At 42.4% G+C, this 25,666-nt stretch overlaps 1 protein-coding gene across 1 annotated transcript in view; it reads left to right on the plus strand.

Annotated features, from left to right (window-relative positions):
- Window positions 1–25,666, plus strand: part of TENM1 (teneurin transmembrane protein 1) — an 854,561-nt gene that overhangs the window by 801,550 nt on the left and 27,345 nt on the right. Inside the window, exons 28-29 of the mRNA XM_053917142.1 lie at window positions 11,090–11,456; window positions 13,106–13,616. Coding sequence (XP_053773117.1) covers window positions 11,090–11,456; window positions 13,106–13,616 — 878 coding nt within the window. The remainder of the gene's footprint in view (window positions 1–11,089; window positions 11,457–13,105; window positions 13,617–25,666) is intronic.

The following is a 25,666-nucleotide window of genomic DNA, read 5'->3' on the forward strand; positions in this document are numbered from 1 at the left end:
CATGCTTTTTTCTTAATAAGCTTGGATGAAACTCTTATATAATGGGATGGCTTTATTCACTGTTCCTTTCCTCCAGGATAACCACTCTCAAGCTCTTTGGTGTCAGGATCCATTTACATATCTAAAGATTATTGGGGACCCCAAAAAGATTTTCTTTATGTGGGTTTTAGATGTCGATATTTACCTTTTTTAAAACTTTTTTATTGTTGTTCAAGTATAATTGTCTCCATTTTCCCCCCACCCCACCCATCCCCACTTCCCACCCTTAATCCTACCCCCCTTTGGTTTTGTCCATGTGTCCTTTATACATGTTCCTGAAAACCCTTCCCCCCTTTTTTTAACTTTATAAAAATTAAAAGTGTGCATTTTTTTAAACATAAAGGTGAACTAGCCTTAGTTACCCCCTGGAAAATCTCACTGTATACTCATGAGAAAGCATAAACATCAAACAATATTATTTAAAAAATAGTTTTTACCTCATATACCTCCTTGAAAGAGTTTTGGGGATCCATAGAGTCTGCGGGCAAAAATGGAAATACTGTATTTCCTCGACTGTAAGACACCATGGATCATAAGACTTAGCATCAATTTGATAACTTTGGCTGGTGGGGAGAAATGCTCCATGAAATGTGTGCATTGATTATAAGACATCCTTCACTTCAGAAAAGTTAAAATACAGAGAGAATAGGAAATGCACATCTTAAAACTGAGCAGGTATGGAAACTCCCACCAACTTTAGTGGGTGTCTGCAAACCCAGATTTACTGACTCAAACATGCTGGTGAAAAATAGTTTTTCTTAGAGTCTATTTGTTTTATAAAATTTTTAATGCTTTCATGGACTGAAAATGTTACAGTCAATGAAGCACTAATCTTTTCATTTAACATTTACCAACTATAACCCCATGTACTGGGAATACAAAAATGAATGAGACCTCATCCCTGCCCTTGAAGGCTCACAGACCTAATGGAGAATATAGGAAGGCAAATAAGTATTTACAGTATAATAGAGAAGCACTGTTTCTGAATGAATCATGAAGCTGGAAGAACAGCTTGAACAAGTACCCAAAGATGGAGCACTGGGTATTCAAGAATGCTTGAGGTTAATCACTAAGTTTAAGTGATTAGTCATCCTCTTAACAAAGGGCTGCCCTAGTGCACTTTACCACATGTGTCAGTCACTTTTAGACATTACTTTATTTCAATTTAATTTAATTTTGCAAACAACAGTGATACATGCAGTGATGTAAAACTAGGTGGTGTAATCCGTAGCCCCAGTCAAGAACAAAGACCAACAGAACATTTTCTTCATTGTGACTAGATTCAGTTGAGAATAATAGAATGACCCCTCCCCCCAATGTAATAGTGACATAAACAACAGAGCAGCCAGGCTAGACATATAGTCCAGGACTGGAATGGCAGGTCCATGAGGTCATCTGGGACTCAGGCTCCTGTATTTCTACTCTACCGTCCTAGCACATAACTTCCATTTTCATGGTCACCTCATGGTCTAGGACAGCTACTAAAATTCTCACCACTATATCTATATTGCAGAATGGAAGGAAGGGCAAAACACAAAAAGTCTCCTTCCAGTTGGGTCAGGTCTCCTTAAAAGCCCTTCAAAGCAAGAATTTAAAAGTGTGGACGTTTCTGCATTTCCTCTTTCTTACATGTGATTGCATTGACCTTGATCACATGGCTACAGATAATTGCAAATAACACTGGAACATCTTCTGTTCTAGTCAGCAGTGTGCACAGATGAATCATTGGGGATTTACTGCTAAAGAGGAAAGAGTGAATGGATGATATAGTAGGCCTGGAAGTAGTAGTCTCTAGTACAGTCATCTTAGTAACAACAAATTCTACATTTCGTTTTAACGCCAAAACTGTCTGACTTCCTTCAAACTTGTAAAAGCCGTTTAGAGAGAGGTTGCTTTTCTGCAGTTGAAAAGCACAATGACACCTTTCAGTGTGACGACCCCTATTGATCTTGCTTTTAAAAGGTGGAAAGTATTAGAAGATGAAATACAGCAGGACTGCTTGGGGTTGTTTTGTTTTGCTTTGCTTTGCTCTGTTTCCTCCACTTCCAAAATGTTTTAGGACCATTGGTGTAGATGCACTTTCATCTATAGGTTGTGCAGCAAAATGATTCTAAGGAGCAGTCCAGTTGTGACTCTTGATTAGATTGATCCTGGCTATTCGTCTGCAATGAATAATTCGACTGAAGTGTCAGTTATTCTGATTGGGCAGCCATGGACACAGACCACGCTGATGCATTTGACCAAAGGTTGAAAGGTTCCTCCAACTCTCCAGCCATTATTCAGAGAAACAACAAAAGTATGAATCTGAGATAATGGGAAATAATTTGCCGGTTGACATGTCCATGTAGTCCTGGTGCATTTCATCTTCTAATAATTTCCACTTTTAAAAAGCAAGATCAATAAGGTTCATCACTCTCAACGGTGTCATGGTGTTTTCCGACTGCAGAAAATGAAACTTTCTCCAGACTGCTTTTCCCTTCTTTTGTAAAAGCTCAGACAGTATCAATGTCAAGAAATGAGAAGGCCATTTGAAAACTGACAAAAAGTGATGCTAACAGTCTGGAGTTGTCAGCTTTTAGAAGCACAGAGAAATCGACATGGGGCTGACAGAACAGCTGGCAGAGGGCACTCCGTCCCGTCACTGTGTCTTCTGCAGGGTTGGCGTACCGCAAAAGAAACAATCATCCTTCCTGGAAATTCTTACTGAAGAGGCCTCAGAGATAAAATCAAATGGCATTGTCTTTCCGATGAGCCGTAAAGCTAGAAATGGAGTCAAGGAGGCAGAATTGAAGTGTCATGTCTGGGATGGGGAGAGGGCCTGTTGTTGTTTTGTTTTTTGTCTGTTTGTTTTTGTTTTTGTAGCACAGTTGAACTTTGAGAAAAGAAGTTATTAGCACTTGGTGGCAATTGTAAAAGATATTAACAGCATAAAATGTTTTTGAGGCTCTTCCATGAAAGTTAATTTCTTAAAATGGATGGAATGGAACAGAAATAGTTTACTGTTCTGTGTAGATAGCAACCCCTTGTACATGCTGGAAAATAAAGGAAATGAAGTTAGCAAAAGAGTATAAACTCTGTGAGGGCAGGATCCAGTCGGTCTTGGTTAGAACTGGCTCCCTCATGCCTAGCACAGTGCCTAAAGTGCAGTAAACAGGTGTTCACTGGCACCACAAAGGAAAATAGTTGAAGTAGCATGTTCTGCTCTTGTAACTGTACCAAGTCTACTGTTAACTGATAACAGTGGGGGATCCGAGTAATAAGCTAAAATGCTAGCCATAAAATTGGCTGGAAAATATATGTGAAAGAAGAGGTCCCAATATAAGCCAAATACTTCTTAGAGGACATAGCTTAGAAGGATTGTCAAGGAATGGAATACATGACCAGGAGGAAATATCTAGTAACAGAACCGGGAAATGTTAAAAGACTATACAGTTGGAGTTAGGAGTTCACGTGGTAGCCAAGAAAGAGAACATCGCAATAGTCAAACGGGCACCAAAAGAAATACCGGCATATTCTATAATAATGAAAAAAAATAGCCTTCACAGAACTCTTTCTATCAGGTACTGTGCTAAGTCCTGTCTGTAGATTTTTTCCTTGATAAGATATTATTACTGTACCCAATTTCTAGATAAGGAAAGTCAAGGTCAGAGAGGTTACCTGATTTGCTCCAAGGTCACAGAGCTAGCAAATAACAGATAGAATGTTGAACCCAGGAAGTCTTGGCTCCAGAGCGTAAGCTCCTAACCACTTTCTTCTACTACATCTGGGCCTTTTTCTAGAGAGAGAGTACATAGCTTTCATTGGATTCTCAAAGGGCTTTGTAAATTTAAAAAAAAATGTGAGAAGCAGTTTTCCAGACTCTTGGCAACATGAAGGCATGGACTATGTCTGTCTGGATCAGCATTCATATACTGTCAGGTGGTTGAATGGAGGATTGTTTTTCTTTTAATTTTTATTTATTAATTTGAGAGAGAGAGAGAGGGAGAGATAGAGACAGAAACATCGATTTGTTGTTCCACGTAGTTATGCATTCATAGGCTGGTTCTTGTATGTGCCCCGACTGGGGATCGAGCCCATAACCTTGGCGCATCAAGATGATGCTCCAACCAACTGAGCTACCCAGCCAGGGCCTGGAAGACTGGTTTTAATGGATTGCAGGTACTGGTGAATAGCTGGCCTCCAAATTGGTTCTCTTGCATCATCAGTCTGGTCTCCCTCCAGCCTGCCCCCAAACTGCAGCCTAAGTGATCTTTCTAAAATATAAACCTTACCGTGTCAGCCCCCAACTTTAAAGACCTTCAATGACTCCCCAACACTCACCATTAAAGTCTAAAGTTCTTAGTATACACGGACCCTCTGTGACTTAATCCAGTGATTCTTAACAAGGAACAATTTTGCCCCTCAGGAGACATTTGGCAATATCATGACATATTTTGGGTTGTCACAACTTGGGAGGAGGTGCTGGTGGCATTCACTGAATAAAGGCCAGGGCCGCCACTAATATGTTACCATGCAAAGGACAGCCCCACAACAAAGAAATTTCTGGCCCCAAATGACAATAGTGCCTCAGTGGAGAAACTTAAACCTTGTCCCCGGCAAACATTTTAACTTTATTTACCACCCCTACCTACCCTACTTTATGTCCTGGTAATTGCGGAGCATAGTTAGTTCCCTCTCTCCCACAGACTTTCATGCTTCTGTCCTTTTGTTCATTCTTTCCCTCTGCTGGGATCACTCTTTCCCCCTTGTTTCTTCTCAGTACCTTTGCTTCATCCTTCAAGATTAAGAGCCCACATTTCTTTTCTAGGACTACTGCTCCAAACTGCCTCCTCTGTGTTCCCATGTCACCCTGGACATATGTCTATCATGGCATTTAACCACATTATTTTGAAATCACTTGTTTCTGAATCTGCTTCCCTGCCTTGACTTTGAACTAATTGAGGTCAGGGACCTGCTTTATTTACCTCTATAGTAGTGCCTGGCACCAAGTAGGCACCCACAAAACATTCAACTGAAAGATCACAGATGACAAAGACAAATCACTCAACTCACATTGAGCTTTGACCTTCTCAGCCAAAGAGAGCACCCCTTTAGGTTGATTCAAATGAAGTAAAGGGGAAGCCAGCCTTGGTGAGGAGAACGTGAAGGGGGATGTGTTCACTCTTCCCGATGAGGAATCAGATGGCTAAGAGCACATATCTGACAGTGGAGATAGTAATAGTTTCTTTCTCATGTGTTTGCTCTAAGAATATAAAGTAATAACCTATGTAGAGAGCCTGACATGTAGGAAGAACTCAATAAACAGTAGTTACTTTTATTAAAGGTTCTGATAAGTGGACCTGTAATTTTATAGATGTTATTGATTAGGACCAGTTCAAAGGAAGGGACAGCACCTATTTACATTTTTTAAAGGTTTTATTTATTTTTAGAGAGAGAGAAGGGAGGGAAAAAGAATGGGGGAGAAACATTGATGTGCAAGATAAACATCGATTGGCTGCCTCTCCCATGCCCCCAACCTAGGACCTGGCCCACAACCCAGGCATGTACCCTGACCAGGAATTGAACTGTCAACCCTTCACTCTGTGGGATAATGCCCCACCCACAGAGCCACACCAGTCAGGGCACACCTCTTTATATTTTTAAAGTAGGTCAATTTCAAGAAGAATATTACGTCAATAATAGTGCAAGTGATGTATAGCTAAGGCGAATCTCATGAAGACGTTACTTGGACAACTGAAGTTGGAAACAGAGTTGAAAGAGAACTATATTAAACTTAATGAGATTACTTGTGGCTCTAAAGGTCTATGGCTTTGAAACCATTGCTAATGTTAATACCAGTTACTATCTCATAGGCACTGGACTGAACACCTTATATCACTACCTCATTTAACCTACAGTGGGAGAATAGCCCACTGTAGAGTAATAACTCTCAGAAGTAGCTAGACCGTCATTAGCCTCTTTTCCTTGTTACAAATGAGAGAAACAGAGACTCCTAGAGGAGACCTCATTTGCCTAGGGCTATACACTAGTAAAGGAAGGACCCAGCCTTCAGACTGCCAGAGAGAGCCCAAGTGTGCAAATTACAGTGTGTGTCTACATTGTGGGATTAAGCTTATAATTGAAGGATTTTCTACTTTAGTCTAATCAAGGGCTCATGTTTAGATATTGGTTTTACACATGGATTTTTCCCTGTAGGATTCTGGTGCTTTATAAAGTGTTACTTTAAGTGAAAATTAACTGGATCTTTAAATCAATCATGGAACTGGCTGACCTGAGAGTCAGGTCCCTTCAAGGCAAATCTGCAGAGGAAGACATAGTGCTGTCAAGGCTTGACATCCAGACCAAGAGCTCCTTCCTGCTCAGACTTATTTCTCAGGGAAGGTTGTCAGGACATGGGCACACCCACCAGCTGGCGGCTACACCAGTGACCTTTAATGCTAGTTTAGCTTAAATACATTTTGACATTTCATACAAATTAATGTATTTTTACAAGGTGGGGCAACCACCACAAATCAGGCCAAATGGTTTGCCTGTAGTCTGGGTCAGTGGGCAGATTTTCCAGAGCTTTACTGTTGCGTATACATCACTTTCTGCTCCCATCGCCCAAGGAGAAACATTTATTTCTCCCCAGAAACTCCTTGGATACATGCCAGCAGTCCTCAGAGGTTACTCTTAGCCCCACATCAGTCACATATAACTCTTGGGTCTCTACAAATAATAGGTGCTAATTCTGACTGCCAGAAGCAGCTCAAAGACCCCATTCCATGTTAGGTTGTGTTAAGGAAATGCCTTGGTCAGAAATACAGTGTTTCTATTGTGTGGGTCTGAAGCACCAATTCCTTGAAAATTTACCTGGAAATGGGAGTATTTAACATGAGAAGGATATAAAAGGATCTGACAACCTGAGAGAGGTTGAAAGGTCCAGTTTCTGAAAAGGCACACCCTAGACTACTAAGCAGCCACACATCTTTCATCTGAGTAGATTTCATAGACAAGCTGCCCAGCCAAATCAAATGGGAATTAAAGGGATTCTGTGGAGCTGGTAGAGAAAGTGTCTCAGACGCACAAAGGTCACTTTAGTTACAGAAAACTGCCAGAGGGTGAGTTATTTGATGGAAAAGAAAACAAACAGACACAATAGCTGGTGTATTTTTGAGGTAATATTAAATCTAATAAACATGACACCAATAGTATTGACTTAAATCAGGTTGGGCGAGTTGGAAAACTTAACAGCTTATCTTTCAATGACCAGCCTTTATCTCAGAGGCAGCCTTGACAGCAGAGAACAGAGTCTGAAACATGTCCTTCTCTGACTCCTGCCAGGTGTGTATTGTCCCCGGCCTCTGCCTTGGCCTCAGCTCTCAGACTGGGGATAATTAGAATGTCATTTCTACCAGCTTTGTTTTTTCTGGGTCACTGGCTTCAGACTCGATCAAACTTGGAGTGCTGTACTGAAGTAAATACACGTCGTCCTCCTCAGCCAGCCCCAGCTTGTTTCCTGGGCAGCAGTGCGCATAGGGCCGGCACATACAGGCAGCATCTGTACAAGTACAGTGGTGTCTATGGAGGTCCCAGGCAGGAGCATGTGGCATTAGAGGAGTCAGCACCCAGCACTGAAGCAGGCACTCGCCCTCTTAGTGGCGGCACACTGACGTGCAAAGGCCTCAGACAGACGTGCTGAGGAACACATCACAGCAAACCGCTTTGGGAGCTGTTAAAGCTGGTGTTTAATGTTTATCCAATGGCCTCGGCCTGAAAGGCTCTGTAGAACATGCACAACACAAGTTCAACTTTATACTCCATTAGCATTCAAATTCCTAGCTGCCCAGAGGCATATGGTACCAAGCAGAGAAGGCCAGCCTGTGTGGAGGTTGAGGGCATGCAAAGACACGGGGACAGAATGAGGTTGATGATTGTCTGGGAGAGACACTCACAGACAGGGAGCAAAGAGCCCCGAGTGGTGCTAGAGAGGAGGTCAAAGACAACCTTTGTCTTCTTTACAATATCACTAGTTGCCCTCCATTAAGAGACAGAATTAGAGGGAGGGCCTTATCTCAGACTGACCTTTATCTGCTTCATTGCTCAGTGTAAGGTCTGTTCCATCCAGGGAAGGAGTACACCTCAGAATGCTATGACAGTCTATACGTGTTTTCAAACATTCAGATTCATTAAGAAAAACAAAGCTTTCCTTGGGAATTCACTCAAGGCACCAAGAAGAGTAGCTACGTTACTGTTACTCTCCTGGGCAGGAAAGGGACAGATTTTTCTGACTTTGTCTAGGCTTGGAGAAAAGAAATAAGGTACAGAATTAGTGAGTGGTGGGGTGAGAGGGCATGTAATACAGTTCTCTGAGAAATGCGCAGTGATAAATAGTACCTATTGAGAAGTCAGGGCAGGCATTGTGCTAACTCCTCTGTCCAGAAAGGTACTAGTGAATGCATGCTTGGTTGGTCTGTGGGTCTCCAGTGCCTACCACATGGCACAAGGTACATGAGACATATACACACAAACACTCACACACCAATCCTTATTTCAAACTCCTTAATGTGTCTCAAATACATTTACTTCTCTCCTTCCTGCCACCCTAGTTCGGGCCACTAGCATCCCTCACCTGAAACACTGCAGGACCCTCCTATCAGCCTGCCTCCCATCTCTCCTCCTCCTCCATTACGGTTTCAACAGCAGCCAGTGTGATCCCTCTTGTACCCAAATATAACTATGGCACACCCCCACTTAAAGGCCTTCCGCAGTTTCCCACAGCCATCGCAGTAAAGCTAAATATGTCCATCCCTCATTACCTATCTTGTGTGTTAGTCTGCTGGGGCTTCCTTAACAAAATGCCACAGACTGACCAACTTTAACAAAAGAAATTTATTTTCTCACAGTTCTGGAGGCTAGAAGTTCAAAACCAAGGTGTCAACAGGTTTAGTTTCTCCTGAGGCCTCTGTTGTTGGTTTGCAGAAGGCCACCCTCTTACTGTGTCCTCACATGGAATTTTTCTCAGCGCATCCACACCCCTGGTGTCTCTCCCTCTTCTAATAAGGACACCAGTCCTGTTGAATTAGAGCCCCACCCTTAATACTTTATTTAACTTTTATTACCTCTTTAAAGGCATTATTGCCAAATATAGTCACATTTGGGGTTAGGATTTCAACATACAAATTTAGGGGTGGGGCACAACTTAGTCCATAATACCGAGTCACTGTTTGCCTCCTGATTCCTTTGTTTACCCCTCCCATACATTCAGCCTTTATTATCACCCTTACTGAATGGGCCATACTGTCTCTAACCTCTGGGCCTTCACCCACACTGTTCCCTCTGCCTGGATTGCCCTCAACTCTGCTTCCCCTCCCCCCACTTTCACCCCTTTCCTCTCCTGATCATTTCCGACCCTGCTTAGGTAGCACCTTCTGTGGTAATACCTTGCCTCCTGACTCCTAGTCTGGGTGAACTGCTCTCATACTCTCTCTGCTGCCTGCTTCTTCATAACATGGAGAGTCATGTCATAGTAGTCTTTTGAATCTCCAAAGCCTAGCACAAAGCTTAACACAGAGAAAGCACTCAGCAAACATTCAGTGAAAGAACAAATCGATCCATTTCTTGCCTGAGGAAAGAGAGAGATGTAGTGAACCAGGTCAAGCTAGGTAACGGTACATTACGACTTAAGATTCCAAATCACCAGCTGATGTACTGTACCCAAATATTCCACAAGATGGAAGCTGGGTCTATGCTAATGGAAGGCCCTGTCCCGAGAGGTTACTGTTAGCTATGCTCTTGCACACATCTACAGGACAGTGAGAGAGAGTTGCATATCATAGTGACACAGAAACCGCGGAGCAGTGGTCCTCAGACTTTAGTGTGCATTAGCATCACCTGGAAGGCTTGTTAAAACAGCTGGCTGGGAGAAAAACAAAACAAAACAAAACAAAACAAAAACACAGCTGGCTGGGTTTTCACCCCCAGAGTTTCTGGTTTGATAGATCTAAGTCAGGGCCTGAAAATTTGCATTTCTAACAAGTTCCCAAGTGATGCTGTTGCTGCTGCTGGTCCGGAGACCACTCTCTGAAAAACACTGCTCTAGAGCAGTGATTTTCAACCCGTGTGCCACAAGAATGTTTAAAACATGCACTTCCTGACTATTTAATCAGGGGCACTGACCTTTTTTCCCTCACGTTGTCAAGTAAAAAAATGACAACAGCCAACACAATAATAGCCATCTGGTGTGTATGCCCTGTCTTGAACCATAAATATATAGGTCATACAATAGAGTTGCATCTTATTGGTCACATTACATAATAAGGCTGTGTCTGATTGGTTAATTCTTCATACCAAAAATCCTTATACACAAGTACAGGTACCTGATTTTTTAAAAAGTCACTTCGGATCAAAAAGGGTAGATAGTTTCTATTTATTATTATTATTATTATTATTATTAAAGATTTTATTTATTTATTTTTTAGAGAGAGGGGAAGGGGAAGGGAAAGGGAAGGGAAGGAGAAAGAGATGGAGAGAAACATCGATGCATGGTTGCCTCTCTCATGCCCCCTACCGGGGACCTGGCCTGCAACCCAGGCATGTGCCCTAGGCTGGGCATCGAGCTGGTGACCTTTTGTTTCTCAGGCCAGCACTCAATCCACTGAGCCACACCAGCCGGGGCATCTATTATTATTTTTTAATTAATCAATCAAAAGTACACCTATTTTTATCAGATCGGCAAATATATAATAGATTTTTTGATGTGCTGCACATTTTTATTAATTAGTTTATGTGCGCCATGAGATGAAAAGGGATGAAAATCGCAAAATTGCTACTCTAGAGGATCCTTCCGAAATTATTGCAAAGAAATTTACATTATGCTGCACATGGTATAAGTGATAAATATGTTTCCCAGAACACTGGATCGACCATCCTCCTGCAACTTAGCAGACAACACCCACATTGCTGAAATTCTTGAGAGGAGGGCAGCCAATAAGCCAGTTTTTCTTTCAAGGTAAAACTGCCCCTGGAAAGATATTGTAACCTAATGGTGTGTGTTCTGTTCTTTTTGCAGGTGCGATTAGAGTGGCCAACAGACCTTGCAGTCAATCCCATGGACAATTCATTGTATGTCTTGGATAACAACATTGTGCTGCAAATTTCTGAGAACAGGCGTGTGCGGATCATTGCAGGGCGCCCCATTCACTGCCAGGTGCCGGGTATCGATCATTTCTTGGTCAGCAAGGTGGCAATTCACTCCACTCTGGAGTCAGCTAGGGCCATCAGCGTCTCCCACAGCGGACTGCTCTTCATAGCTGAAACAGATGAGAGGAAAGTAAACCGCATTCAGCAAGTTACCACCAATGGGGAGATCTCCATCATGGCTGGTGCCCCCACTGACTGTGATTGCAAAATTGATCCCAACTGTGACTGTTTTTCAGGTATGACCTTTTCAGCAATTCACCAGCTCCCCCTCTCTGTTTTCAAAAGAAGAGCATGCACCAAAAAAGTCAAAAGGAAAACAAGTTGTTGCCTGTGAACGTTAATGTAAGCTAGTGGAGAAAGCAATATGTTGGGAGTCAGATAGCCTGGTATCTGGCGATCTGCAACTGACTCACTGAGTGGCTCCAGGAAAGTTGCAAAATCTCTTCATGACTCTCTTACTTCATCTGTTAACTAGAGATGTCATTTACCTTAATTACATCATCTTGCTGGTTTGAGGATAAACTAGTGCACAAATTTTGATAGCTCTAAGAAGTTAAGACCACTGCACAAATGTGGGATCATAATAGCATTTGTACTTTTGAGAAAGAGAAACTAGGTAAAAGCTACACTTACTAATTTAGCTCATGAAAATATTACTCCCCTAAGTGACTGGTTTCCCTATTAATAGCATGTGGTATTTGAAACCCAAAGGGGCTAGGAACAGACTGCTCTGGGGACACATGGGTGCAATGAAATCCCACAATGCAGTGTTCTCAGGACATTAGTCTGCTACACACATCGTTTTTTTAAAAAATGCAAAACTTTCTCCATAACCGGCCCTGACTGTTGTGGCTCACTTGGTTGGGTGGTTCGACTCTGGGTCAGGACACACACTGGGTTGCAGGTTCAATCCCTAGTCAGGGCACATGCAAGAGGCAACCAATTGATGGTTCTCTTTCACATCAATGTGTCTCTCCCTCTTTTTCTCCCTCCCTCTCTCTAAAAATAAATTAATAAAATCTTTTTAAAAACTTTCTCCATAACCATTAGTGCCCTTTATTTTCAGTTGAAATAGGAAAAAAAAATGAAGAAAGAAAAGAGTCTTTTCCCCAAAACATGGACTGGATATTCCAGATAGCAAACAGTCCTCGAAATATCAATAGATACATTCATTGCTGGGACATGAAAATCCCTCCATGGTGCCTACAGCCCTATTAAACTTCTCATCCAGGCCCAAATGGTTCTCTTAACATTTGCTTTTACTTGGGCCGCAGGAATGTAGAGTGGGCAACTTGGTCGATATGACTTTTGATCAATATTTCTGATGTTTTCGTGGACAATTAGTTTTATAGTCACTTTTCTAACTAATATCTTTCATTCCAGACAAATCTAATATTTAGTCCAGTTATCAAATTTGATGTCCTGTGTCATTGTTGTGTTTACATACTTTGACAATGTGACAATGGAAATTAATCGAAGAAAGGCCCTCTAGGCAAAGCAGGGTTGGAGAATTCTGGGATAGATCCTACAAGCATTGACAGGCATAAGTCTCATGGATTTCCAGGCAGATTTTGATGGCTGTTACTACTTGCTGTTTTTTATCTTATAATATTTTGCAATACAATAAATACAACACAGCAGGATTGAAGATTTCACAAAATTGGTGTTACTGAGATAATTGCATCTTACTGTTTATCTTCAGTAGTCCTGACTCAAGAAGTTTGAATAATGGGTTCCAAATCCGTCCAGTAGGACATGTAGAGGATGTTGGCTCACTGATTATTCCCTTTCAAATGATTCTTGATGCGCAGTGATTTCTGTATACTGTTTATTCATATAAATGATCATGATGACAATTACTAAAATCAGGGTCTTCTTCCCACAGGTGATGGTGGCTATGCCAAAGATGCAAAAATGAAAGCCCCTTCCTCCTTAGCAGTGTCGCCTGACGGTACCCTCTATGTGGCTGATCTTGGGAACGTTCGAATTCGAACCATTAGCAGGAACCAAGCCCACCTGAATGACATGAACCTTTATGAGATTGCTTCACCTGCTGATCAGGAACTCTACCAGTTCACCGTCAATGGAACCCACCTGCACACCTTGAACTTGATAACAAGGGACTATGTGTATAATTTCACCTACAATGCCGAAGGTGACTTGGGCGCGATTACCAGTAGCAATGGCAACTCGGTGCATATTCGCCGGGATGCAGGCGGGATGCCCCTTTGGCTTGTAGTGCCTGGTGGACAAGTATACTGGCTGACCATAAGCAGCAATGGAGTCCTGAAAAGAGTGTCAGCCCAAGGCTATAATCTGGCCTTGATGACCTACCCAGGAAACACAGGGCTTCTGGCCACCAAAAGTAATGAAAATGGATGGACAACCGTTTATGAGTAAGTTTCTAATTCTTACCATAAGCTTTGTCAGGTATTTATTTGAAATTGTACTATATAGTAGGAAAATGCTTTAGTAATTGCTGGTTGTTATATGCTATTTTCTCCTAACAACCACAATAAAAAATGAAAAGTCAAGGAGAAAATGTTACCCAATTCCTAGAGTTTGGACCCATTTCTCCAGAGCAGTTTTGCAGAGCATAATAACAAAAACATAGACTGAATGAAGAATCACATGTGGCACTGCAGGGTACAGGAATGATGTAGAAGTCCATTTACTCAAGAAATTCACGGCATACCTTGGACAACAAGATAAACTATATTTAAATAACAAAACTAGAAAATTGTTCCAAAGCTGCAAAGAAGCAGTGTGGTTTAAGTAGTATTTCTTGATCACTAATGAATAAATGAATGTGTGCCCAGCGCAGGCCAGCCCAGCCCAGCTCAGTATAAGTTGCTGTGGGAGATAAACGAGAGGTTAGAATTTAAGGAGTGGACCCTAGAAAGCAAGTGTGAAATGACGTGGGTCAAGGGCTGATAGGAGGGCCAGCTCTTTGTTGGTTGCTTCTGTGAAACATGGAGCCAAGTGCTCCTGTACAGTGTTGGGCTTCCTCCTTCCCCTGCACAAGTCAAAGAATCCGGCACGTGTTGGCATTCACAGACTGGATCTGTGATAACTTTGTTTAACAAGGCATTAACACAAGATGTGTCTGACAGCGAGCTACAAGGAGGTGTCATGACACGGAAATAGAGACCATTGTCCTTGCCTTTTAAAGCATGGACAACCTTGTTTGCAACTCAACACATTTAGAAAGCTAGTCCACCCGCACTCAGCAAGCATCTTTCCCACAAAGGGAACTGCTGAATTTTTAACCAATTTCCTGAGTGAAGATCATCCATGGAATCTGAACCTTTGGGTCTGAAATGGCATTAAAGTGAAAAATGTGAGAAGTGAGGATATTAAGTATGAAGAGTTCCAAGTGTGATTATTCTGTGAGGATATAGGGAATATGTCCAGTCCCAGGAAAGCCTCCTAAGGAAAGCAACACAAAAATTGGCCTTCAAGTTTTGGCTCATTTCCCAAAGAAATACCACTTATACAAAAAAGCTAGACAGCTATTTTAGTTTCACTTAGAAAAATGTATTCAGTTGTTTCTGCTGCAAGTCTTCCTGCATTTTTTGAAAATTTTCTCTTACATCTTAATAACAGTAATAAAAGCCACTCCTCACTGAAGCTTTACTATGTGCCAGGTACTGGGTGAGGTGATTTACATAGACTATTATTTTCATGATCCCCAAAGTAACATCATAGGGTAGGTGCTTCCAGTACACCTGTTTTACAGATGACGAAACAGGGGCACAGAATGGTTAACTTGTCCTGATTCACACAGGTAGATGTCCAGCACTCAAAGCCCAATGGTCTGAGTCAAGAGCCCACATTTTTAAATACCCTAAGAAAGATAAAGATTCTAGTCAGAATATTTCTTTAAAAAATGTATGCAAGATCACACTACACGTGAAATTAGACAAACGATTTTGAAAGCTAATGTTTGAATTCAGTCAACCAATGAGAAATGTCTTAAGTCTCAACTAGTTTTCAAAATAATCAGTTCAGTCATTCGTTTATTTATCAGATCATCACATTATACGCTTTAAATGTTTTATTTATTTGTTTTTAGAGAGAGGGGAAGGGAGGGAGAAAGAGAGGGAGAGAAACATTGAAATGAAAGAGAAACATCGATCAACTGCCTCTGGTACGCACCCCATGGACTGATCCTGCAACCCAGGCATGTGCCCTGACCAGGAATCAAACCGGTGACCTTTTGCTCTGTGGGATGACACCCAACCAATTGAGCCATGCCAGTCAGGACACATTATACACTTTAAATATATATAATTTTATTTGTCAATTATACCCCAATAGAGCTAGAGAAAAAGAAAACACAAAGTAATCCATGTCACCATTCATTTATTTATTCAAGAAATATTTCCTAGGCACTTATTTGTGCCAGTCAGTTTGCTGGGGGTTGTGATACAGACGTGAACAAACCGGATAAAAATCTCTGCCTTCATCGAGCTTACCTTGTAGTGGAGGGAGACAAGCACAATGTACAGAACTTCAGATGGGGAGGAAATCAGGCAGGATAAGGGAGATCAAGAATATGGGGCAGAAGGGTTTAATTTCAGGTTCGGTGGTCAGGGAAGGCCTCACTAAGAAGATGACATCTGAGTTCAGTAGTCTCCTTCATCCGTGGTTTTGCTTTCCATGGTTTTTGTTACCTATGGTGAACCACGGTCTGCAAAATATGAAATGGAAAATTCCATAAATATTTTATAAATTTTAACTTGTGCACTGTTTTGAGTAGTGTGATGAAATCTTGTGCCCTCCCACTCCTTCCCACCCAGAACATAAATCATCCTTTTGTCCAGCAGATCCGTGCTATAGACACTCCTCCCCATTGGTCAGTTAGTAACCTTCTCCTTTATCAGATTGCCTGTCGAGATATCGGTATCTCAGTGCTTGTGTTTTAAGTCACCCTTATTTTACTCCATAATGGCCGCCAAGAACTACAGGAATGATGCCGCAACTCACATGTGCCAAGAAGAAGCCGTAGAGAGCTTACTTCCTTTAGGTGAAAAGGCAAAAGTTCTCGAGTTAATAAGGAAAGGGGGGGGGGGCGGGGAACATGCTACTATGGTAAGAACAAATCTTGTAGCCATTAAATTGTGAAGAAATTTATGATTGTTTCTCAGTCACACCCCAAACTGCAGAAGTTACGGCCACAGTGCATGGTAGGTGCCCAAATTATAGATTAAACTTTATCATAAATGTGTACAATGTATACAAAAAAAACTTAGTATATATAAGGTTCATACTATCTGAGGTTTCATGCATGTACTGGGATTCTTATAATGTATCTCCTGTGGATAAGGGGGGACTACTATACAGTGGGGGGCAAAAGTAGGTTTACAGTTGTTTGTATGGAAAATAATACAATAATTCATGAATAGTAATACAAGAATAAACTCTGTGTTTTACGTACTCACAACTGTAAACCTACTTTTGCCAGAGCCTGTAGGGGGTGAGGGAGTGAGCCATATGGCTATCTGGGGTAGTGGGGGAGGAAGAGAGAGAACATTCCAAGCAGAGCGAACAGCAAGTGCAAAGGCCCTGCAGCAGGAACAAACCTGATGTGTGCAAGCAATAGTAAGGCAGCCACTGACTGGAGTGGAGTGAGTAAGAGTAATGGGGAGATGAAATCCATGAAGTAACAGGGATTACTTCGTGTGGAGCTTTGAGTAAGAGGTGGAACCACTGGAGAGTTTTGACTAAAGGACTGACATAATTTGACTTATATTTTTCAAGCATCACTCTGTGTTGAAAACAGATTTTGTGGTGGAAACAGAATACCTGATGTAGAGAGGGTTTGCAATAATCCAGGTGAAAGATGGTGACTTAGATCAGGGAGTGCAGGCAGTCAAAGCTGTAAAATCCTAAATATATTTTGACAGTAGATCTATCAGGACTTGATGACAGATTGGATGTGAGGTGTGGGAGAAAGAAGGGTTAGCAACTTCAAAGTTTTTTTGCCCTGAGCAACTCAATGTTGGACTTTCTATTTACTATGCAAGGAGTACATTATACCAGGTGAGAGATCGGGAGTTCCATTTTGGATATGATCAGTTTGGTTGGACAGCCAAGTGAAAATATCAAGTAAGCAATTGGATATATGAGTCTGGAATTGAGGGGAGAGGCTGGCGATTTGAAATTTGGAGATCCAAATTTGGCATCTACCAGTGTTTAGATTGCATTAAAATTCCTCAGATGGGATGAGATCTCCACAGAAGTGACTATAGACAAGGAGGAAAAGAGATCTATGACTGAACCTGGAGCACTCCCATGTTTAGACTTGAGGATATGAAGAGGAACAGCAAAGGATTCAGAAGGAAAATCCAGTGGAGTAGGAGGAAAACCAGGAGAGTGGGATGTTCCAGAAGCAAAGTCAAACAGGAAGGAGTGATCAGCTGTGTCAAATACTCCCCGCCAAGTGAAGGAAGATGAGGACTGAGAATCAACCCACCTAGCACCATGGAACTTGTTGACCTTGAGAAGAGTAGGTGCTGCGGTGGGCCGAGGGACCAAAATGTGAACAGAACAGGTTTAAGAGAGAATGATACACAAATGTGTTTATTAGTGTTATTCATGACAGCAAAAAAGTGTAAAGAATCCATGTCCATACAGCTGTGACTAGCCTAACAAAATAGGGGTGTGTCCATACCACAGAATATTCATTTGTAAGAAGGAATGAAGTCCTTCCACATGCTACAACATAGGTGAACCTCAAAAACAGTACACTACATGAAAGAACACAGGCACAAAAAGATAAATATTGTACAGGTCCATTTATATGAAATGTTCAGAAAAGGCAAATTCACAGGTGTGAGGAAAGGAGTGAATGGGGAATGAGTGGTAATGAGTATGGGGTTCATTTTGGGGGTGATGGAAGTGTTCTAGAAGTCATAGCAATGGTTGCACATATTGTGAATGTACTCAAAGCAACTAAATTGTATACTTTAAAATGGTGACTGTTATGGTATATGAATTATATCTCAATAATAATTTTAGAAACAGTGACTGGAAGGAGAGAGATTGGAGACAGTGAGCGAAGAGCTCTTCTGAGGGGATTGGCTGTAAACAGGATCATGGAAATTGGAGCTGGAGAAATGGAGTAAACAGTAATGGCTTTTTTTAAATGAGAGAAACACACCCTGGCTGGTATGACTCAGTGGATTGAGCACCAGCCTGTCAACCGAAAGGTTGCTGGTTCAGTTCCCAGTCAGGGCACATGCCTGGGTCACAGGCAGTTGGAGGTATGCGAGAGGCAATTGATTGATGTTTCTCTCTCACATTGATGTTTCTCTCCCTCTCTTTACCTATCTGTAAAAAACTAAAATCATTTTTAAAAACGAGAAAAATTATAGCCTATTTGTATGCTGATGAAAATGATGCCAGATAGAGAAAAGAATGTAGTGATATCAGCTTGTGTGCCTGGTTCCCACTGGCAGTACGTTGATGCATCATTGTATGGCAAGCAAGACACATGCTGAGTGCGGCCCAGGCCTGTTACCAGGACTTGGCTGGCAGTGGGTAAAAAAAGTGTCAACTAACTTCATTGTTGTTGAATAATCAAATCTGGAGCCACTAACCAATGAGAAACAGAGGCATTCACATGGAGTAATCATGGCATTTTACAGCCAAAAGAGACAGTAGAGGTCATTTTACATATCAGGAAACTGAGTGCCAGATGAGGGAAATAACTTGCCCAATCTCATCACTACTTGGCTGAGTCTTGAGTCAGGTCTTTGAACTTCTAGTCCAGTGCTCTTCCCACTACTACTACACTGCCTTCTAGAAAAAGGAGGGGGGTTGGGATTACAACTGTGGCCATGGGAAGTCTGTGGGGCTACAAAATTTCCCTTCCAGTAGCAGGAAAAGAGGAGTGTGATACCACCATGAGACAGAAAGGAAGGCCGAGGATCCATTTCGTTCTTCTCCCACCTCCTTAACTCCAGCCAGCAAGACGCAGAAAACCCTCTTGACCAAATAGCACCTGTGCAGAGCAGAACGTCTCTCTTCCTCCCGAAGCAATCCATTCTGGTGCTGAACAAGTCCCCACAAAACACTGCCCCATCCTTTCTTACCTGCATATAGAGAAATGAGAAAATTCCAACCTATGTAATGTAACAAATTCTTCCTTTGGTGTTCTGCACAAAATCTCACTTTCACTTTTATCGTCAATGCCTCAGCCAGTGGTGAAGGATCCTTTCCTTTGTCCTTCTGAAGTTGGGGGACACAGAATGGGACCTACTATTCTAGTCAAGGTCACAGCTATGCTGATGTAGTGGAAGGTGGCCTTGCCCACTGCCACCGTGCCCTCCTAAAAGGATGGAGCATTTCTCTGTGGTGACAGGGAGGCTGCCTTCTATGGCCAAACAGGATGAATGGTTTGCTAAGGTGGAAATAGAATGTCCATTCTGAGATGAGACATGCAAAAAGAGAAACAGAAACAGAAGCAAAATTTGGCAGGATGGAGGGCTGCTGTGGAGAGGTAGCTAAGTCAGTAATTTATTCAACTTTCAATGCTCTGCAGCAATGGGGAAGAGAAATGACATAGGTGACCCTGAGCACTGGATAATCCGCATGGGATTTGAAAATGCATCTCGTGCAGTGGCAGAATGTGGGCTTGTATTGTATAGTGTGATGTTGTTTAAATAGTCCATTGATTTTCATAATTCCGTTTGACTTGGACCAGGATCAAAATTGCACACCCCAAGTGTTAGTGCTTGATGCTCGACTGCCCCTAAATGTCCTGAGTGTCAGGGGAAAAGCTGACCACAAAGAAATGGCTAACAGGAAGGTGACTGTGAAGGCAAGAATACTGACTGAATGAAGCAGGGGTTCTGGCCTAATGGGCTGGCGGGCTTCTAATTGCAGTGACCCTGCCACAGTTGAGATCTGAGGGAGGAGCCCAGACACTCAAACGGCAGGCAAGCCTTCTTTGCCCGCGAAGCTGTGGGAGTAGCCAGGATGCCCTTGCTTGTTTCCCAGGAAGTTCTCTGACAAAAGCTTCTGCCCTAGTAAACTGAAAAGGTCCCAGACTGAGGCCAACAGCGTTAGTTGTGGGTCCACACTGAACTGACAGTTCCTCAGGCTTTTGCCCTTTGTGGGAGCCCTCCACTCAAAAGAGGAGATGGTGCACGTACATGATCTCCTGATCTGTGATCTTCTGTTTCAGAAGTTTATTAGCATATCCTCCACCTCCATTTCACCTCCCCCCCCATTCAAAAAAAAACGCCATTCACTGACAACTTGGAAAAACCCTCATAATAGCTCTTGGTGTGTTCTAGACTGGTTTACAAATGCTCAGTTTTATGGAAGATGGCTAATGAAGGATTCTCCATCCTCCCTGATAAGATTTAAAAAGGATTGAGGGCCCTGGTCCAGTACCTCAGTTGGTTACAGCATTGTCCCAATATGCCAAAGTTGTAAGTTCAATTCCCAGTCAGGGAACAGACAAGAAGCAAACAATGAATGCATAAATAAGTGGAACAACAAATCAACCTCTCTCTCTCTCTCTCTCTCTCTCTCTCTCTCTCTCTCACACACACACACACACACACACACACACTCACACTCAAACACACACACACACTCACACACACACACTCTCTCACACACACACACTCTCTCTCACACTCTCTCTCACACACACTCTCTCTCTCACACACACACTCTCTCTCTCTCTTTCTCTCTCTCTCTCTCTCTCTCTCTGTTTCTTCTCTCTGTCTAAAATCAATCAATAAATAAACAAAAGGGAGGATTGGGGCAGGGGGCAAGGTAAATAAGCCATGCAGAACTGGTTATGTAAATGAATAGTCAGTCCAAACATATCAAAATGCTTCCAGTGATTTCTAGAATCTCAGACTACAGAGGGAACTGAGGCACCATGTGGTCCAGCCCCCTGCCTCCCGGTTTGATTAAGGAGGACAAACATAGAATAGCCAACTGTTCCTTATAAACTCTGTTCCAGAGACAGGCAACACCTTTGCGTAGTCACCTGTCTCTCCTTGTGCTTTATGCCCTTGGTAAAGATCAAGAATGGGCAGACAGAATTGTTGCGAGTAATGCTGGGGAGAATTGCAACAGAGACACAGAGTGAACAGCAGAAAGAGAGGCTGCTGGGGAGATTAGCTGCACAGCATAGGACATCTATGTAAGCTGACTCCGGCCTCTCTACACCACCATAAACAGCTCTGTCTGTTCCCTAACCACACTGACTCACACCCATCCACCCCAATATCTCCCCTTTCAAGATTCACTGCCACCAAAACACCACTTAAATCATACTGTTCTCCCTCTGAAAAAGTTTTTAGGCCTCTCCATTATCTACTGACTACCTACTTTCCTCCAGAGCCTGGAACTCCGATTCCAACATGCCTCTCCAGCCTTATCTCCCACTTCCCTCCTAGAGGAATGCTGTGCTCCTGCAACCCCATCCCTTCAATGGACATCCCATCCACCTGTGTGCTGTTCTTCATGCCTCTGAAATGCCTTCCTCCCTTCCCAAATCTCTACCTAGCAAGGGATTGATCTCTACCACCCTTCTAGGATTCAGATACCACTTCCTTCTCTTCCTTCTCCTCTTCTGCTTAGCCCAGCTCCTTGTTTACAGAAGTACATGACAATATTCTGGCATTAGAGTGATTCATGTGCATATCTTATCTGCCCTACTATTTGAATTTCATTCAGCACTGCATCCCCAGCACTTAACATGAGACTGATATTTACTGAATGAAGGACAAGGGAGGATAGAAAGGCATTATGGACTTGGACCTGAATCTGAGGGGTGCTTATTAGGTTTCTCAGGTTTCTGGCACAAGAGGATAGGGAGGGTGTGTTTCCATTTTTTTAAATGAGTAATTAATTTTTCTTCTATAATCTTCAATATGTTCTTGAAAGCAAAAGTAGAGAAGCTTCTAGTTTTTACTCCACATGCTTTAGCTCTGGCTTAAATTGTACTCAAGGAAAAGGACAGGCTATCCCTTGTGAGAAAATATCAGACCCAATATACCTTTCAGAATGTATAAACATCATCTCCCCAACTAAACTATATGCTCGTCAAGGACAAGAATGAGTTCTGAATTTCCTTTACAAATGTTTTTGCTTCACAGCGATGTGTATGTGCACACAGTGTACCTCTGTGAAATTAGGACAAGAAGGGGCAATTTGATGGCAAATCTCCTCTTACGAAACCCACTTCTGATACCTATGAGGGCCACGGTCATTGCCTGATGGCCCAATTCACCAACCAGACTTCCCACGCCTAGATAGGCGAGCGCTACTCCCTGCCTGGGAGGAGGAGGACGTTGCTACCATGTTGTGACCTGAGGGGATTGGTTCCAGCATATTGGCTTGTACTCTCTACACCAAAGATACAGGCACCAAAGGGAAACACGCGGCATAAGAGGTTTTGATTAAACTTGTTTCTTTGACATTCCGTCTGGAAACACACAGTCCCTTGTGATGGAGGGAAAAAAATGCTCAAGCAAGCCATAGGAAATCAAAGGCTCCCTTTATTGCTTTGACTGTGACTAGCCGTATTGGGGTGCGTGAGTGTGTTGAGTAGTACAGTGCTTTGGGTTTTTTGTTTGTTTGTTTCCTTCAGTTTTTTAGAAAAAATCCTCACCTGAGGATATGTTTATTGATTTTTAGAGAGAGGAATGTGGAGGGAGAGAGAGAGAGAAAGACAGAAACATCAATGTGACAGGGAAGCATCGATGTCAGAAACATCGATTGGTTGCCTCCTGTACGCTCCCCGACTGGGCACTGAATTGCAACCTAGGTAGGTGCCCTGACTGGGAATTGAACCTGAAACCTTCTGGTGTACAGGACAATTTTCCAACCAACTGAGATACTTGGCCAAGGCTTTCCTTCAGTTTTATTGCGATATAATTGACATGCAATACTACATAATTTTCAGGGGTACAGCACGACTTGACTTATGTATGTTGCAAAATGATCATCACAATAAGTTTAGTTAACATTCGTCATGTCATATAGATACAAAACAAGAAAAGAAACAATGGGTGTCTTTCTTATGATGAGAACTTTTAGGATCTGCTCTCTTACCAACTTTCATGTACGTACCATGCAGCAGTGTTAACTATTGTCATCGTGTTGTTCATTACCTCCCAGAGACTTATTTACCTTGTAACTGCAATTTCGTAACTTCTAACCACCTTCCTACCTTCTAACCACCTTCCTCCAATTTCCCCATCCCCAGTCCCCACCTCTAGTAACCACAAATCTCATCTCTTTCTCTGATTTTGGCATGTGCAGGTTTTTTGGTTTAGGTTTTGGGGATATTTTTACATTCCACCTAGAAGTGAGATCATACAGTATTTGTCTTTTTCTGTCTGACTTATTTCAGTTGGCATAATACCCTCAAGGTAGAGTGCTTCGTTTATGATAGAGTTAAAGTCAAATGTGCATTTTCAAATAAGGATGCCTATTCAGCCACAAAAACGAAATCAGGAGATATAAGTTCCTAGCTCCCCAGTGACGGGGCAGGACTGTGGAAAATTCTACCTGATCCTCACACCATTGCCTCCCTTACCAGAAAAGGACAAGGCAGCAGCCTCAGAGCTAGATCTATCCGGATAATTACACTTTTACCCAGGAGTATTTAGCTTTCTTTTCAAAATATATTCCTGTCAATTTGGGGAGTGGGAAGGGAATGGGAACAGAGTATATAGGAACATGGCGGTGCTGCTGAGAATAAACTTTAAAATGTACCGTATTTTACTGTGTATAATGTACACTTCTGGCCCAAATTTTAGAGGGAAAATGTACATTATGCATGGGTATAATGATTACAGACCATGGGTATAATAATGTTATAAGAATTCCATGTATAATGCAAACAGAAAATGTGGGTGCGCATTATACATGGCAAAATACGGTACTCTCGATTGGACTGGTGTGGCTCAGTTGGTCGGGCATCTTCCTGCAAAGCCAAAGGTTTGATTCCTGGTCAGGGCACATGCCTGGGTTGCAGGTTCAGTCCCCTGGTTGGGGTGTATGCGAGAGGTAACCAATTGATGATTCTCTCTCACATCAATGTTTCTTTCCCTCTCTTTGTCCCTCCCTTCCCATCTCTCTAAAAATAAGTAAATAAAATATTTTTAAAATGTATAATTTCAGACAAAGAGCACCTATGACTGAGCATAAAAGGTTTTGGGGACAGGGAGTAAGAAACTGGATTCATCCACAGGCCACTGCTGTGTGTTGTGATTTTGAGCCCTCGTACCTCTGCTCACGGATGACTCGGTTGGCCTCTGATCTTAGTAATCTTGCCCTGAGCAGTGACCCTTACCTTTAGATAAAATCTCACTTTAAAACAAGGGGCTGAGTGGGAAAGAAGGAAACTTTCCCAAGCTGCAAAGCCCAGTGGGAACCTACATGCATAGCATCTTAGGTAACTTCCTGGTGAAATGATGAAGAGTGACCTTGCTGAAGGTGAGGAAACACCTTAGAAATCAGCAAAGGGACACCAGAGGTGCTGATGTTGGTTGTGCAAGACAGGAACTGCCTGCGTAATCCAGGTGGTGGGGCCGAGGTCTCCACTGTGAGGCAGGTGTGCAGCAGCTCCCTCCGGGGAAAAGCAGCTTGGGACCTTGGCAGAATCAAGGCTGGACATCATTTTCTTCTCCTAGAAGGAAGACAAGGTTTGGCTGTGCGAAGTGTTCAAGCCCTAACATGTCCCTTTCTCATCAGGGGCCTGCTTCTTGGAGCCTCAGAGCCCCAGAGCAGCGAGGGGGGAACAGGCTGAGCAGGCAGGAGGATTTAGCCATTAACCCCAGGCACAAGCAGCACCTTTCGGCCTTTCCTTGATAATGACGCCTTAGCTGTAGAGTGGCAAAACGCCAACAACACATTTTGTCTGAAATCCAGTTAAACAAAGGGTGTGTCCAATGAAATAACTAGGGCTTGGCATGTCTATGATGTCAAGTGTCCTATTTGCTTACTTGTATTTGCATACATGACTGTTTTAACTAATAGCATGTATGTGCTCACATATCTGTGCTCATGTCCACACAGAACTCAACTTCAGGCTGGCAGCATTGTGTAAAGCCTCAAGTTCAGGTCTGTCCAATAAATAAAATAGGGTCCAGCCCCTTTTCCCAAACCTACCAAAAGCTAATCTAGGTTTTAAAATTTGAGCGACTATCAAGGCTGAGCTCTTGAAAACCAAGTGGATTAACACCAAACCACTATATCGTTTTGCAAAATTGTTGGGCGAGAAGGTAGCAGAGCCAGACTCCACCATTGTATCCAGGCTGTATCCCGTTTAGTTTTGGTAAAAAGAATATAATTGTTTAACATTTTAGAAGCAAATAAAAGTGCTTAAATATTTTGTAATTTGCAGCTTGAAAAGAAAACAGTAATGGGTTTCCAAGTACATGTCTTTACTTTTAATGAAGTGTTT

Source organism: Desmodus rotundus, chromosome X (genome assembly GCF_022682495.2).
Source record: "Desmodus rotundus isolate HL8 chromosome X, HLdesRot8A.1, whole genome shotgun sequence".
Taxonomy (NCBI): Eukaryota; Metazoa; Chordata; class Mammalia; order Chiroptera; family Phyllostomidae; genus Desmodus; species Desmodus rotundus.